We start from the raw sequence: 15,703 nt of genomic DNA, 5'->3' as shown, positions 1-15,703 counted from the left end.
AAACAACTATTCAGAGACTATTTAAAAATGTAGATAACCTCTCTCAATAAGATTTAGTACAGACCAGGCCTGACACAAAAAGTAGAAATAGTAGCCTACGTTGACAACAATTCAGTGAATGCAACTAGTATTAGACAGATCAAATCAAATGCGCCGAATACAACAGTTGTAGACCTTAGTGTTAAAATAAATCTTCTTAGGGATAGCCTAAATTGATATACCTAAATCTAACTGCCTGTAGCTCAGGCCCTGAAGCAAGGATATGCATATTCTTGGTACTATTTGAAAGGAAATGAAGTTTGTGGAAATGTGAATTGAATGCAGGAGAATATAACACAATAGATCTGGTAAAAGAAAATACAAAGAAAAAAAACGGTTGTTTTTTTCTTTATCTACCACCATCTTTGAAATGCAACAGAAAGGTCCCATATCTAGCCATCACTCTGTGTAATTTTGATGATGTCCACAAGATGGCAGCAGTGTATGTGCAAAGTTTCAGACGGATAACTTATGCTAAGTATGAGCAACTACATGACATTTAGTGTGAAGTCACCCAGGTACATTTGGGCAAATCGTGAAGGAGACATTTACGTTCACATTAGATTTTTCTGCATGAATATCGTCAAATCTGTATACTTTGATTTAGCTTTTTCAGTATTAGTAGCTATATTATAAGTTCAACATTTGCAAAATACCCAGTTTTCATATCTTCATAACTCTCCATATTCTTATACATTTTGTCCAAAAGGAAAAGGCTTGCTGTCGCACAAGGTTAGCAGCTACATTTTGCGACAGATACGGGGTTTCCCCCGTATCTGTTTCCCCCGTAAAGCCCAGCTCATTGGCAATCTAGCTAGCTTTGTTTGACCCCGATTGGTGCTTATTTGACAAAGTTAGGCGATCAAGTGAAGACCGCCCGCGTCATCGGCGTCCCATGAAGGTGTCGCTCTCTGACCAAATTTGGTGACCTATAGGATATACTAAACCCCTGATGATATAGTGAAGTCTGGTTACATTCTAGGATCTCTGAGGAATAAATACGAATGTGATGTGTGGTAAAGGTAAACAACATTTAGGGTTAGATTTTGCAAATTGAACGAGTGGACATACAAAATCGATCGTGCATGCTATATGCATCTTTTTAGGATATGAAAAAGGATTGTATCTAACAAAACGACACTTCATGTTATCTTTGGGACCCTTTTGGATGATAAACCAGAGCAAGATTTCAGAATGTAAGTACACATTTCACCTTCAGAGGTGAATTTATCAAACCTAACGCAGTGAAAAAAGTGTTTTGTTGTTAGGAGCTCTCCTTAAACAATAGCATGGCATTTTTTTGCAGTAATAGCTACTGTAAATTTGACAGTGCAGTTATATTAACAAGAATTTAAGCTTTCAGCCGATATAAGACACGTATATGTACCGACATTTCTTGTTTTTCTAAAATCTGCAATCGTGACAAGGCGCTGCATGATTTACAACTGTCCCGTTGACGGGACGCCTATCCCTAAAAGCCCTTAACCAACAATGCAGTTTTAAGAAAATACCCCCAAAAAAGTAAGATAAGAATAACATAATTAAAGAGTAGCAGTAAATAACGATAGCGGGGCTATATACAAGGGATATGGTACGGAGTCAATGTGCAGGGGCACCGGTGTCGAGGTAATTGAGGTGATATGTACATGTAGGTAGAGTTATTATGGTGACTATACATACAGTGGGGAGAACAAGTATTTGATACACTGACAATTTTGCAGGTTTTCCTACTTACAAAGCATGTAGAGGTCTGTAATTTTTATCATAGGTACACTTCAACTGTGAGAGAAGGAATCTGATAATAAGAGGGTGGGGTGGCAATGCAAATAGTCTGGGTAGGCCTTTGATTAGCTTTTCAGGAGTCTTATGGCTTGGGGGTAGAAGCTGTTTAGAAGCCTCATGGACCTAGACTTGGCGCTCTGGTACCGCTTGCCGTGCGGTAGCAGAGAGAACAGTCTATGACTAGGGTGGCTGGAGTCTTTGAAAATGTAGGGCCTTTCTCTGACACCACCTGGTATAGTAGTCCTGGATGGCAGGAAGCTTGGCCCCAGTGATGTACTGGGCTGTATGCACTATCCTCTGTAGTGCCTTGTGGTCGGAGGCCGAGCAGTTGCCATACCAGGCAATGATGCAACCAGTCAGGATGCTCTCGATGGTGCAGCTGTAAAACCTTTTGAGGATCTGAGGACCCATGCCAAATCTTTTCAGTCTCCTGAGGAGGAATAGGTTTTGTTGTGCCCTCTTCACGACTGTGTTGGTGTGCTTGGACCTTGGTGTGCTTGGACATCCGACGAGCTTCAGACCTGTTTTAGTATGATTTGATCTTAGTCCTGTATTGATGCTTTGCTTGTTTGATGGTTCGTCGGAAGGTATAGCAGGATTTCTTATAAGCTTCCGGGTTAGAGTCCCACTCCTTGAAAGTGGCAGCTCTACCCTTTAGCTCAGTGCGGATGTTGCCTGTAATCCATGGCTTCTGGTTGGGGTATGTACGTACGGTCACTGTGGGGACGACGTCATCGATGCACTTATTGATGAAGCCAATGACTGATGTGGCGTACTCCTCAATTCCATCGGAGGAATCCATATCCAGTCTGTGCTAGCAAAACAGTCCTTAAGCTTAGCATCTGCTTCATCTGACCAGATTTTATTTATCGAGTCACTGGTGCTTCATGCTTAATTTTGCTTGTAAACAGGAATTAGGAGGATAGCATTATGGTCAGATTTGCCAAATGGAGGGCGAGGGAGAGCTTTGTATGCGTCTCTGTGTGTGGAGTAAAGGTGGTCCAGAGTTTATTATAATTTTCTTTTCTCTCTGGTTGCACATTTAACATGCTGATAGAAATTTGGTAAGACAGATTTATGTTTCCCTGCATTAAAGTCCCCGGCTACTAGGAGCGCCGCCTCTGGGTGAGCGTTTTTCTGTTTGATTATGGCAGAACACAGCTCATTGAGTGCGGTCTTAGTGCCAGCATCAGTCTGTGGTGGTATGTAGACAGCTATGAAAAATACAGATAAACTCTCTACGTAGATAGTGTGGTCTACAGCTTATCATGAGATACTCTACCTCAGGCGAGCAAAACCTCGAGACTTCCTTAAATATTGTACGCCAGCTGTTATTTACAAAAATACATAGTCCGCCACCCCTTGTCTTAGCAGATGCCACTGTTATAATCAGCCAGCTGTATGTTGATAATGTTGTCATCGATTTTCCACGTAGTTCATCGATTTTATTTTCCAAAGATTGAAAGTTTGCTAGCAGAATGGAAGGCAGTGGGGGTATATTCGATCGCTTAACAATTCTCAGAAGGCAGCCTGCCCTCCGGACCCTTTTTTTCTCCACCATCTCTTCATGCAAATGACAGGGATCTGGGCCTGTTCCCGGGAAAGCAGAGTATCATTCACATCGGACTCGTTAAAGGAAAAAAGGATTCTGCCAGTTCGTTGTGAGTAATTGCAGTTCTGATATCCAGAAGTTATTTTCGGTCATAAGAGATGGTAACAACAACATTATGTACAAAATAAGTAAAATAATAAGTTACAAATAATGCAAAGAAACGAACAAAAAAAACACAATTGTTTAGGAATACGTAAAACGTCAGCCTTCTTTTCCGGTACCATCTTAATCAAGCGATGTAAGTCATATGGAAACAGCGCAAGCTGCTTGCTATAGCTAGCTATCATATGAGCTCCACTGCGGGGGTATCTACCCTAACACGACAGCTAAGCTGTCAAAGAATCGGAAACGAGGATATGCATAGCCTGTGCATATCTGCATCTAGCAAACATAACAAACCATAACCTAAGCCCAACAGATAAACACATTACTCTAGCCTTCATTTTGGTGGCTAGTTAGATGGTAGTCTGTGTACGGCTAGCTAGTGAAAGTGCAGCCCAAATTTACCTTCACACAACTTTTCTTGCATGATAGACTAACTATCTAGCTAGCTATAACAAGCAGCTTGGGCTGTTTCCATATGACTTACATCGGTAGAAACAAGACAAAACAACCAACTAGTTAGGTGACTATATACAGCTAAATACACACTGCAACTAATTCATGAGACAGAGGGCAATCATTCCAGCTCCACTGCTGATGTGCTAGCCTGTACCAACCAAGTTATCATGACAGGACTTGCTAATCTGAGAGCTGTTCCACAGCATCAAACATCGACAGCACCAAACATATATGTACTTTTAACTTACTGTATTTAACTCACCGCAACATCATCGCTTTTCAATCTGCAAGGACATGTCCGAATCCGTATCACTAACCAACACAGATACAGCCTCTTTCACAGTTAAAAGTTGTGTCCGCTTCGGCGCCATTATTTTAAGAAGTGAAGTAAACCCTGTTTCTCTTTTTATGGTTGACAACAGCCATGTGAGTACAACAGGTAATGTACATTTTTCGATATTGACACAGATATTGTTAGAAAAACAAGGCCGTTCGTGGCCGCTATAGTAATTTGAAGAAAGGCCTTCGACGGCCGCTACGGGTTCTAGAGAGTTACCGCTAGTCATTTACTCATCATTTTAATTCCTTTCTTTCATATTAGAATCTATAATACTAAGTACTGGAGCGAATGTGGCTAAATGTTCATCTAGTGATTCACCGGGAAAATGAATAACAGAGACCAGCATTTGACAGGCGCGTGAGAAATAATTGTTCAATAATCCACTATGCATCACAGCGAGAGATGGCAGCATTGACAGCCCCGGTGAAATATTTGCCTGCTCTCTTTGTTTTCATGTAATGAAAACGATACTGATTCATATCCATGCAGTGCCGTCAGGAGACTCCATCAGCACAGTGTCCTAGACAGAGGAAAGAAATAGCTTGAAACATCATAGACAGTACTGTTTTAGGTCTGGTTGAGGTTCTGACCTACTGTTTTTACATTGCACGTCTCTTTTTAGTTTACAAACAAAATGTTACTCTACGTCTAATGAGAAGATGCAGTTTGCTTCTTTATGGTCATTAATTCAGCCCACGGTTCTTGTAATCACTCATCATTGTGTAATCCCTCATTGGCGATATGTGACTGAATTTCGATCTAATCCAGTCTATGTGGATGAGGCTGCCCTGCAGGTCTGTGTATGGGCCTTGATGGAGGTGATCTTGGCTGGCTGCGTGCGTGTTGTGTTCTGTGTTTCCACACTGATGGTCTTTTTGAGAGGCTCTGTTCCTCTAGAGCGGGGGTAGAGCTGGATATGTTTAGCCTAGGGGGAGATTGATTAGTGCTGTCACTGGACCTGATGCACTGCTGGCACACCCAACCCATTTTCACTCACACGTTTTGCTCTTCTATCCTTGTGGGGAACTAAAATGTATTTCCATTCAAAATCCTATTTTCCCTAACCCCTTACCCTAACTCCTAACCCTAACTGTAACCCTAATTCTAACCTCTAACCTTAAAACAGCCTTTGTCCTCATGGGGACATCGAAAATGTCCCCGAGAGGAAGACTTTTCCTTGTTTTACTATCTTTTTGGGGACTTTAGGATCTTGGTCCCCCAGGCCTTTGCTGACATTCTCCCAGTGTGGTCCCATGTTAACTTTCTGCAGGTAGACTGCTCTTTTCTCAGCATTACCATTTAGCTGTCTATAGATAATGCAGTCACCATAGACAGAAGTCAGGCTCAAGCAGACGTCCTATTTATAAATGTCAGAGGTTGGACTCTACTCCTCCTAACCTGTCTGACTCTGCTGCCCCCGGACCAGTGCAGTTGTAGGTGGCATAGAGCCAGTTCCAGTCCCAGTTTCTAAGCAGGCAGACAGTTGTAGGTGGCATAGAGCTATCCCTGTCCAAGTTGCTAGGCAGGCAGACAGTTGTAGGTGGCATAGAGCTATCCCTGTCCAAGTTGCTAGGCAGGCAGACAGTTGTAGGTGGCATAGAGCTATCCCTGTCCAAGTTGCTAGGCAGGCAGACAGTTGTAGGTGGCATAGAGCCAGTCCCAGTCCACCACTGAACTTCACAGACCTCCATGCCCATGGAGCTTTGCTTCTTCTAAATCCTCCTGCTTTTCTCACATTCTTTCTTCAACCCCCTCTCTCTCTCTCTCTCCCCCAGGTTGGCCTTGGCAGTCCCCCAGTTGTAGTTGTCCGCCCGCCCCCCTGCCATGTTGGCCTGCCTGCAGAGGAGGCAGAACCCTCCAATCCCATCCTCCCAGTACCCCTTGTGCGTCAGCAAGGCCCTGGAGCCACCTCAAGCTCTCAGCCGAAAATGTGAGTCCAATACAAAGAAGGGTCAGGAGTTTTGTTAGGTTTCCCAATGTATTTGATTTGGTAGAGGGAGACCTTGGTGTTGCTATGTTGTTACTCATTGTGAATAGAGGGACTGTTTAGCTGTGCTGACTGTGCAGAGTTTAACGTGCCTCCCTGGCCCTCGGTGACTGTGTAGGTGTGCGTGTGTGTGTTGGTTCTTCTATCCTTGTGGGGTTCTAAAATCCCCAAAAGTCCCCCTCATAAAATACTGTATATAAAGGGACTGGCCATGGGAAGTTGTTATGGAAATGAAGGGGAAAGAAACTAGTTTGGACCAGCTAAGGATTAAAGAAAGCTGCTGTATTCCCCTGGAAGGTGACTTTCTGCCTAATTTCCCTGAAGCCTCGGGATTAGCCCTTTAGTGGAATGAGACTGTCCTGTGTGTGTGTGTGTCGGTGGTGGAGGGGGCTGTTCCGCTTATAGAACGCTCCAAGAGTCTTTAGTGGCCTATGTTTGCATGGCAAGCCGATTTAAAAGGGAAGGCGGATGGAGAGAAGGAGTTAACCTAGCATTTTCAACCTCAGTTTACAAAAGCTTAAACATGTTACAATTCCACCTGCTAATAGCCCTAATTGTCAACAACATATCACTAGTAGTAAAATAAAAAAATTCCACTAGAGAAAAACATACTGTTGGACATCCGCATGACGCTATTTAACCGCGACTAGTGGGTCTGGCCCGCTTATGTATACATCTTCCTGTTGCATGTGTAACCCCTAGATTTTTGACTGTTGCTACTTTGCAGGACTGACACAGGCATACACAGGATCATCGGGTTCAGGCAATTGCCCCATTTATTATAGTCTGGCAATAAAGCACACAGCGTAGGTGTTCAAGTTAGAATCAGACGATTATGAATTTGCATTCCCTCAGCTCTGTCTTCGCCATAATCATAAATGAAAGGGCAGACATGGCTATAATAACACAATGTGATCGTATAGTTTTACATAGAGTAAATATCACGAGAACCAATTGTTTTTATTTTACAGTAACGTGAACCAAGACTCAAGATGGGAGTACAACAACCAGCTAGCTTCAGAGAAATACATTTTCAACACAGTAAATAGATTACAACATACCTGGCCTGAACTAGGGACCTCTGCCTCCCAAACTCACATGACTGCCCTCCTCAAGCGTCTTAGCCGATTGCGCCACGTCAAGCTAGCTAGTGAGGCGACACAAGCGCGACACCTCAGCCTGAGGGGTAAGTGTCACACACCCCCATGTAATACACATGATTGGTTCAACTGTCAAAGGGGAATGAGAGGACAAGGTCAGTGTTGCTTTTGTTCAGATCTACGTGTGTGTATGTTTTTCAAGTATGTGCCAAGGTTGAGATCAAAGGGGTGGGTGTCCTGGTTCCATGGGAATGGAACAGGTACTGTTGGCATGAGTTCCAGCCAGGTTCCCTAATGAGCTTCCAGAAAGTGAGAGAGACAGAGAAGAAAGAGGGAGGGCTGTGAGAATGAGTCAGAGGGGAGAAATGGAGAGTAAGAGAAAAAGAGGGAGGCAATGGCTGTCTTAATCGATTCCTTCTCCCTCCAATTTGGACAGGATTAGCCCACTTCCTCCTCAGGACTCTTATTGAAGAGCAGCCAGTGGGAGTCAGATTGAATCAATAGAGAAAAATAACAGTCTCTCTCTCTCGCTCTCTCTCTTTCTCTCTCCACCTGTTAAACCCTTTGATTGAAAGATTACCACTGTGGTCATATATAATGAGTGGATTTGAGAAGAATGGCCTCCTTTCTGTCCCGCGGAGGTGAGACTGAGTGTTGGATTTCAGCATTGTACTGTACTTTACAGCCACTGGCCCTTCAATGAGAGAGGGGATTGTTCAGCCAGGCTCAAAAGGGGTGCGGAGAGGCAGATGTCAGCTTTGGCCAGGGGGATCGTGGGCACACACACTGGGCTCCTTCGTGCAAAGCTAGGTCCCCGTCGATTGATCACCCTCTGGCCCAGTTTGAGCTGAGGGAGGAGGAGTGGGGGTTGTGGGGTAAAGTGACCCTGGCTCTTAGTAGCCCGAGTGATGCCTGTCTCTGCCTACCTGCCTGCCAGACACCACCCCCTCACAGAGAGAAATAGGATGTGAGGGAGATTATTACCTGGCAGTGGCAGGAGAGGTGAGCTGCTCTGCCATTTGCATCTGCTGTCCTTTGCAGAAAAGCAGTGAGTGGGGGGATGGTGAGGGGGTGGTGGTGGGTGAGGGGGGCAGCGATGCTGAGCAGCTGCACAGTTCATTGATGCGACTCCCATTAAAAATCCCTCATACCCTCAATAAAAAAGGACTTAACTGGCTTCGCCATCAGCGGGAAGAGTTCAGATCGGCTCGCCAGACAATCAATTTCCCCCGAGCGCATAGAGCTTAGCGGGAGAAACGGGAGGCGGAAAGAGAGGGATGTTTCCATTATCACAGTCTGCTCTGCATCTGGGCCAGGAGAGCGAGAGAGATGAAGAGAGGGTGATGAGGGAGAGAAAGAAATGGGGAGATCGGGATGTAGAGAAGAAAAGAAAGATGGGGAGTGGGAGAGCGATGGGGGGAGAACGAGAGCGAGGCTTTTTAAAATGACATTGACTCCCTGCCTTTAAAGGTCCAATGCAGCCATTTTTATCTCGATATCAAATGTTTTCTGGGTAACAATTAAATACCTTACTGTGATTGTTTTCAGTTAAAATGGTCTAAAAGAAATAAAAATAGCTCTTAGCAAAGGGCAATTTCTCAAGAAGAAATGTGGCTAGGAATGTCTGGGTGGGGAGGGGAAAACTGAAATGTAGCTGTCATTGGCAGAGAGGTTTGAACCTCCCTTTCTATTAGTAGTCTAACTAATTTACCGCATGGTGACGTCACCATGGAAGGCCAAAACTCCATCCCACCAAAACCAGCAAAAATTTCAGGTGTTTTTTTCAAACAGCTCTTATACCAAAAGGGCATTATCACCATTTTCACAGTATTATTCCAACCTCATAGTGTGGAAATATATATAAAACACTGAAATATCTAGGTTTTGACTGCACTGGACCTTTAAAAATATCCTATTGGATTAGCCTCACTGGGGCCTTTAGATTTAAAAAAAAATCTCTTCTCTTGCTCTCTGGCCGTGGAATTAAGAGTGGGGAGGAATTACTTAAATTATAAATCATAGGCATTTGCTTTCAGCGTGCCCAAATTCCCTGTGTATGGGGCTGCACTACCAGGACCTGTCATTTTTTATTAAATCTCCCCTTATGGGACATTTGTAGCACCCCCCTTCCCGTCCTCCCCTCCCCATCACGTCTGCCACTATACGCGGCACTTCGTGAGAAGCAGGGGAGGACACGGCAGTGGAGCCAGTGTCTCTCTTCAGGCCGTTCTCCCCCAGAGAGAGGGCACCGAGACCAGTCAGAGGAGAGAGAGGGAAGGCCCTGGGCCTGTAGGGGGAGAGGGATGCCACTGAACGTAGTTTCCAGTCCCCAGGCACCTAGGCTTATTCTTCTCACCCCTCAGCCTTCAGGTCCCTAGCCCTTCATGGTTGTGGAACCGGCCTCTCTCTAAATAGGGAGGTGTAGACAGAGAAGGGTGTAGCTGAGGGCTAAGAGAGAAGCTGAGGGCCCCAACGAAAGGCCGCTACACACCGTATTTGACGCTCCGTAGCTCTGTTTGAAAGCGTGTGTAGGGCCCTTAAGGGGGCTGGTCAGGAGGGAGCACAGCTCAGCAGCCATTCATTTGGAGGAGAGGATAGAACCTTTTTATAGTCCCAGACAGAGGCTACTGTACTCTCTACAGCAGGTCAACTTCTCATCTCACCAACATAAGAATGTAACAACTTGATGAGAATTTGAGAATGTAACAATTTGATAATGTAACAATTTGACGAGAATGTGAGAATGTGTTCACTGTCCAGATCATTTTATTCTCTTATTTCATCGTATGGTTTGTTTGATGTCGGCAAGATCAGCAGGAGTGACCATGACGCTCGTGGCTATCAATATGGCGTGTTTGTGCCAGCCCTGTCAGATTGGGATCTGCACGTCGTGGGTTCTTTCCCCGGTCAGTCCGCCGTAGGTCCTGCCCTTGTTAGACCGCACATGTCACAGACGCTCCTGTGTCTGCCCCCTGATTGGATCAGACTTTCGGCTCAATCTGTGTCGTGCCTCTAGCCAACAGCAGGCCCTGATTCTACCCCACGTCCAGAAGGCACGCTGATATCATCATCCAGCAGGCCTCGAGAGCCAATCATGGAGGTGCACAGAGGGTTTCTATGGCATCAGTAGAAATAGAATAACTAGAATGTGTCAAAATGAATGGTAATGTCCATTCTAATCATCTAGTTCTATGCTGATATCCTAGGTTCACTACATCCCTGGTATCCATAGACATAGAATGGCTAGAACAGTAAATACATTTATGAAAATCTATTTCTATGCTGATATTCTATTGGCCCTCAAAGTCAAAAAGTAGTGCACTATATAGGGAATAGTCTGTGTCTGAAAAAGCACCCTATCTACCACTCTCTCTCTGGTGTTTGAGCCAGAGGTAAACATGACAGTAGAATTACCTTTCCATATCCAATCGGATACCTCCACAGCCTGTTATGGGGAGAAAAAGGGAAAGGTTTTCTGTAGAATACTTAAATGTGGCAGCAGAAATGACAACCTTTTCCCTGATTGCCTTTGAGCCCGGAGGGAGAGAGGACTGGAGTGGAAATGGAGAGAGGGGAGGAGCAGTGTACCCGGGGAGAATTTGCATGCACTTGACCTTTCCCCACTGATTGAACTGCCTCTTCCATCTCCCGTTTGGAATTCCACAGACTCACTGCACATGGCCGGCCGCCATCATTATTCCATTTATTCCGCGTTAGGGAACAGGGAGAGCTGTTAAAGTGGTCTTTCTCAAAGTGAGAGGTGATTGACAGCCAAGCGTTCCATGTCACACCCCCTCAGTACCACTAAGTGTAACAGCTACTCACATAAATAAAACAAATGTAAAAAATCATGATGTAACTACTTCACCTGCGCTCGATTGACGCTTGCCTGGCGCCATGGAACTAATGGAATAGTCCCAAAAGTGCAAATCGCGATCAAGCACTCAAATATGTTTGAAAGAAAACAACTATTTGAACCTGGGTGGGTGGTTTGGTGGATGGACACAGTCTGGAAATACAGTACACGCACCAGCAGCCTGTCTCATGCCCACTGGCACTCCATTGTGCCAGGAGGGTGGCGGGCATCTCAGGGCTGGCACTCAGAAGATAATTTCCGGCAGGCTGCATCTCACAGTGCCATGCCCCTTCGCTCTGCCCTCTACCGTCTGTTTATGGGGCACGGCGGTGGCGGTGGCGTGGGGGTGGGGGTGGTGTTTCTTCATAGGGCAGTGAGGCTCCAGAAAGCAGGCCACCACTCTAGTTTTGGCCACACTGGGACTTGGTTTGGAAATGTACTGTAGGCTCCCCGTTCCCAGCTAGATGGCATTTTGGTATCGCAGGTGCAGGGCAGTAACACATTCTATCACTGTGTGCTGGCTGTGACATTCTATTGTCGCTGAGATATGGCAGCCTATCACTGCCAAGGGAAGGACTCTTTCTTCATCAAAATGTGGATAATTAACAATGCTGTAATACTCTTACCTCACTGTATTGTGTGCATGTGTAAGGGGGTTGGCCATCTGAGGTATCATGACTACAGCAGTGTACAGTAGCTGTGTCAGATGTGAGTGTTCTTGCTGACCCTGGCTGTCACTACTGCTCTGTGGATCCCTAAGGGCTAAAACGAGTCATCCATCCAAACCACACTGTGCTTTTAAGTGACAGAAGGATTTATGTAGAGAGAACACTCAATTTCTCCTTACTCATATATCCAGACCGGTATCCATCCAGATTGGAAGTTTCCTTTCTGACCTGCATTGAGTCATTAAAGGTATGTCTGTCTCTCTCTGTCTCTGTCTCTCTCTCTCTCTGTGTGTCTCCCCCGCTGGTGGAGTGCCTTGTTGTCTGTACAGCGTTAATAATTAATTGGGAATCAGTGGAGGACTTGTCTCCTAAATGATAGAACAGAAGGGCCTGGGCTTTTGCCTCAGGCAGCCTGCGGGTGCCTTCTCCCATTTACCTGCAGGCCTTCTCCAGTCTGACAGTCCTGCCCAGAGCCGGCCTTCCCTCCTCTCCCTCTGCTGCTCTGCCTGCCTGCCTGCCTCTTGTCTCTGGCTCTGTGTGCTCCTACAATCTCCAGTCCTCAGGTCCCGTACTCAAACTCTGGGTTACTTGAGTTTGTGGAGGATGGGTGCTGTGTGTTTGTGTGTGCATGCCGCCGGCTCTGCTCCCCTTGTGTAGCAATTTTGAGGAAATAGTGTAGCACAGTCGCAAATATTATTGAAAGACAGCAGCCAGGACAGAAGAGGTGCCTTGTTGTCATCATAGATGATATAGCTGGTGTGTGTGGCTTTACACAGAGACTCCTTTTGTTCCTATTTATCAGGGCTATCATCTGGAGAGGTGTGTTGTGATTGAAACTAGTGCCCCAGTGCATGCTTGTGTGTGTGTGAGATCAGGGATCATTAGCGTATAAAAAGGCCAACACTACTGTTTTGGAAATGAAAACCAGTCTGGGTTGATGTTGAATGTTGGCTCTGTGTCCCTGGGCACTGGAGCGCAGCTTCTAACAGGGCAATGGGGGCACATTGTGTTGGAGGGGGCTGGGCGGAGTGGGAGAGAAACGGACAGAGAAGAGGGAGGGAGAGATAAGGGGGCTGGGGTGACTTTGATGCCACAGGAATGAGTTCACGGGCTCGTGAGCACAGGCCTAATCACACATGACAATATTGGCTGGTGTGCAAGTCGCAACGCATGACAGCCCCCCCCACTCGCTGGTGCTGCTGACTCGGGGATTTGCTGATAAAGCTCAGCTTTATAGAACATGCTGTGTGTACAATGAGGGTGGCCAGGCTCGTCACAGCCATACCGCCATGCCATACCCCCCCCCCCCCCCAGAACCATGCACTGTACCAGGCCCAGACTCCCCTCGGGTACACTCCATTTTAACCAAAGGACAGGCTGGTGAATAAAGACTGGCGTGTCTCGGTGCTTGAAATGAGGTCGGGTCTATGGGCTTTGCCGGCGGCGTGAGATTGTAAATGTAATTTTTTTAATTTTTCTAAAAATTCAATTGGACTCCTGTTTTTTGGCATAGCTCTTTTTGTTTGGCCTGTTTTGTTTATCGGGGTCGTGTGAATTGTGGGGGTAAACATGTTGCCCCAGATTCGGTGTTTGTTTGGTACACGGGCCTCCGTCCCACAATAGAGCCGACATGGCTACTGCTGACGTCCTGCATTCCTCCTCCCCAGCCAACACAAAGGGGGACCGGCTCGGCCAGCTCTCTGTCTCTCTCTGTTGGTCTCGCTATCTGCTCAACCCGGGAGATGGAGGACTAGAATCACTGTTGAAGATAGTCAGCGACCTCCTTTTTTAAATGTGGGGAGTTTTTTAAAACTATTTGGCTGCATGTGAAATTGCACCCTATTCCCTATATAGTGCATTACTTTTGACCAGAGCCCTATTCCTTATATAGTGCTGTGTTTTTTACTAGGGCCCATATGGAATAGTGCCATTTCAGACACACCTCTGTTTATCCTCTATACAGTCTGTCTATGACATATGCTGCACAAACAACACTGAGCTAAGATGACCAACAACAAGAAATATTTAGCAAGAAAGCTTCATTTGAATAACTCAGCCATAGGAATTTTGTGGTGGTGACATATGGAAACGGTCTCTCTGGATAACAAAATCACTATAAAGGTACCATTATGACATGACCACCAGCGTTACTAGGACTACTCTGTCTAATAATAATCCTAATAATGGTAACACTTGAGTATTGTAGCAGTGGTGTCTGCAGGGCTCTGCTTTGGGCTCGGCCGGGGCTCTGCTAATGCAGCCTGAGCGCAGACAAATGGGAAGTGACACGTGTGTGTAGAATGCTATTTGTGGTGACGCTTTGACTACAGATAATAAAGTGTTCGCCACAAGGTGATTTCACTCTGCAAGCACCCCAAAAGGAACTCACTTACTCTGGGTGAGAGAGAGAGTGCAAGAGCGAGAGATGGGAGGTAGAGAGAGGGAGAAAATCCAGACTCTTCTAAAATGATGCACAGTGCTAGCTACTAGAGGAAGTAAGGTTCAACTGGAGAGGGGTGGTTTGGATAATCTGTTATAAACAGGATTTTGTATGTGTGCTAGGCCCTGTGCACAGGGAACTCCTTCAGAATCAATCAATCCTCAGTCATTTCCCCTACAGCCCATAAAAGGCATGTTGCTACATCAAACCAACAAATTAGTTGATTGATTAACGTCTGGGTATAGCGATAAATACCAAATAGAAAATAAAAACAATGGACGTCACTATATCGCTATATACAGTGCATTCGGAAAGTATTCAGACCCCTTGACTTTTTCCACATTTTGTTACGTTACAGCCTTATTCTAAAATGGATTACATTTTTAAAATCCTCATTAATCTACACACAATCCCCCATAATGACAAAGCTAAAACAGGTTTTTAGAAATGTTTTCAAATGTATTAAAAATAGAAAACAGAAATACCTTATTTACATAAGTATTCAGACCCTTTGCCATGAGAAGTGAAATTGAGCTCAGGTGCATCCTGTTACCATTGATCATCCTTGAGATGTTTCTACAACTTGATTGGACATGATTTAGAAAGGCACATATCTGTCTATATAAGGTCCCACAGTTGACGGTGCATGTCAGAGCAAAAACCAAGCCATGAGATCCATAGAGCTCCAAGTCAGGATTGTGTCGAGAAACAGATCTGGGGAAGGGTACCAAAAAATGTCTGCAGCATTGAAAGTCCCCAAGAACACTGGCCATCATTCTTTAAATGGAAGAAGTTTGGAACGACCAAGACTTCCTAGAGCTGGCCGCCCGGCCAAACTGAGCAATCGGTGGAGAAGAGCCTTGGGTTCTTGGTCACCTCCCTGACCGATGGTCACTCTGACAGAATCCAGAGTTCCTCTGTGGAGATGGGAGAACCTTCCAGAAGGACAGTTGTTGAAGCTAATTTATGACAATGAAGTTGCTCTCATAGGCCTGAGCCTGAGGTGATCAGTGCCAGGAGGCTGAAGGAAGGAAGCACAAATCCAACATTTGCCAGGAAATTATTTGATTGGATTTGAGGTGAGAATGACCTTTTTGAAATTAAAGATAACAATTAGGAGTAATATGAGTTGTTTTTTTACTTTTTAATGTCTAAATCCATTTTTTACATAGCGCCATGGTTCTGTAGCTGGCTGTGATAGATCAGAGGGGAGATCTATATTTCTGTTACTAGTCGAGTAGCCATCAGAGACAGGGAGTTCACAGATGGGGGGTGGGGTGAGGCTGACTTATTTTCCTGCAAGTACCCTTTGTAGGCC

General features: G+C 45.3%; 1 protein-coding gene across 2 annotated transcripts in view; it reads left to right on the top strand.

The window, feature by feature from the left end:
* Positions 1 to 15,703, top strand: part of LOC139577114 (protein FAM222A-like) — a 64,717-nt gene that overhangs the window by 28,870 nt on the left and 20,144 nt on the right. The window contains exon 2 of one of the 2 annotated variants that reach the window (XM_071403943.1): positions 6,110 to 6,264. The exons of the other annotated variant lie outside the window; for it this stretch is intronic. Coding sequence (XP_071260044.1) covers positions 6,159 to 6,264 — 106 coding nt within the window. The 5' untranslated portion in view covers positions 6,110 to 6,158. The remainder of the gene's footprint in view (positions 1 to 6,109; positions 6,265 to 15,703) is intronic. 2 annotated transcript variants of the gene reach the window in all.

This window comes from Salvelinus alpinus, chromosome 5 (genome assembly GCF_045679555.1).
Source record: "Salvelinus alpinus chromosome 5, SLU_Salpinus.1, whole genome shotgun sequence".
In the NCBI taxonomy this organism is placed as follows: Eukaryota; Metazoa; Chordata; class Actinopteri; order Salmoniformes; family Salmonidae; genus Salvelinus; species Salvelinus alpinus.
This window is presented reverse-complemented; position numbering and strand designations above follow the sequence as displayed.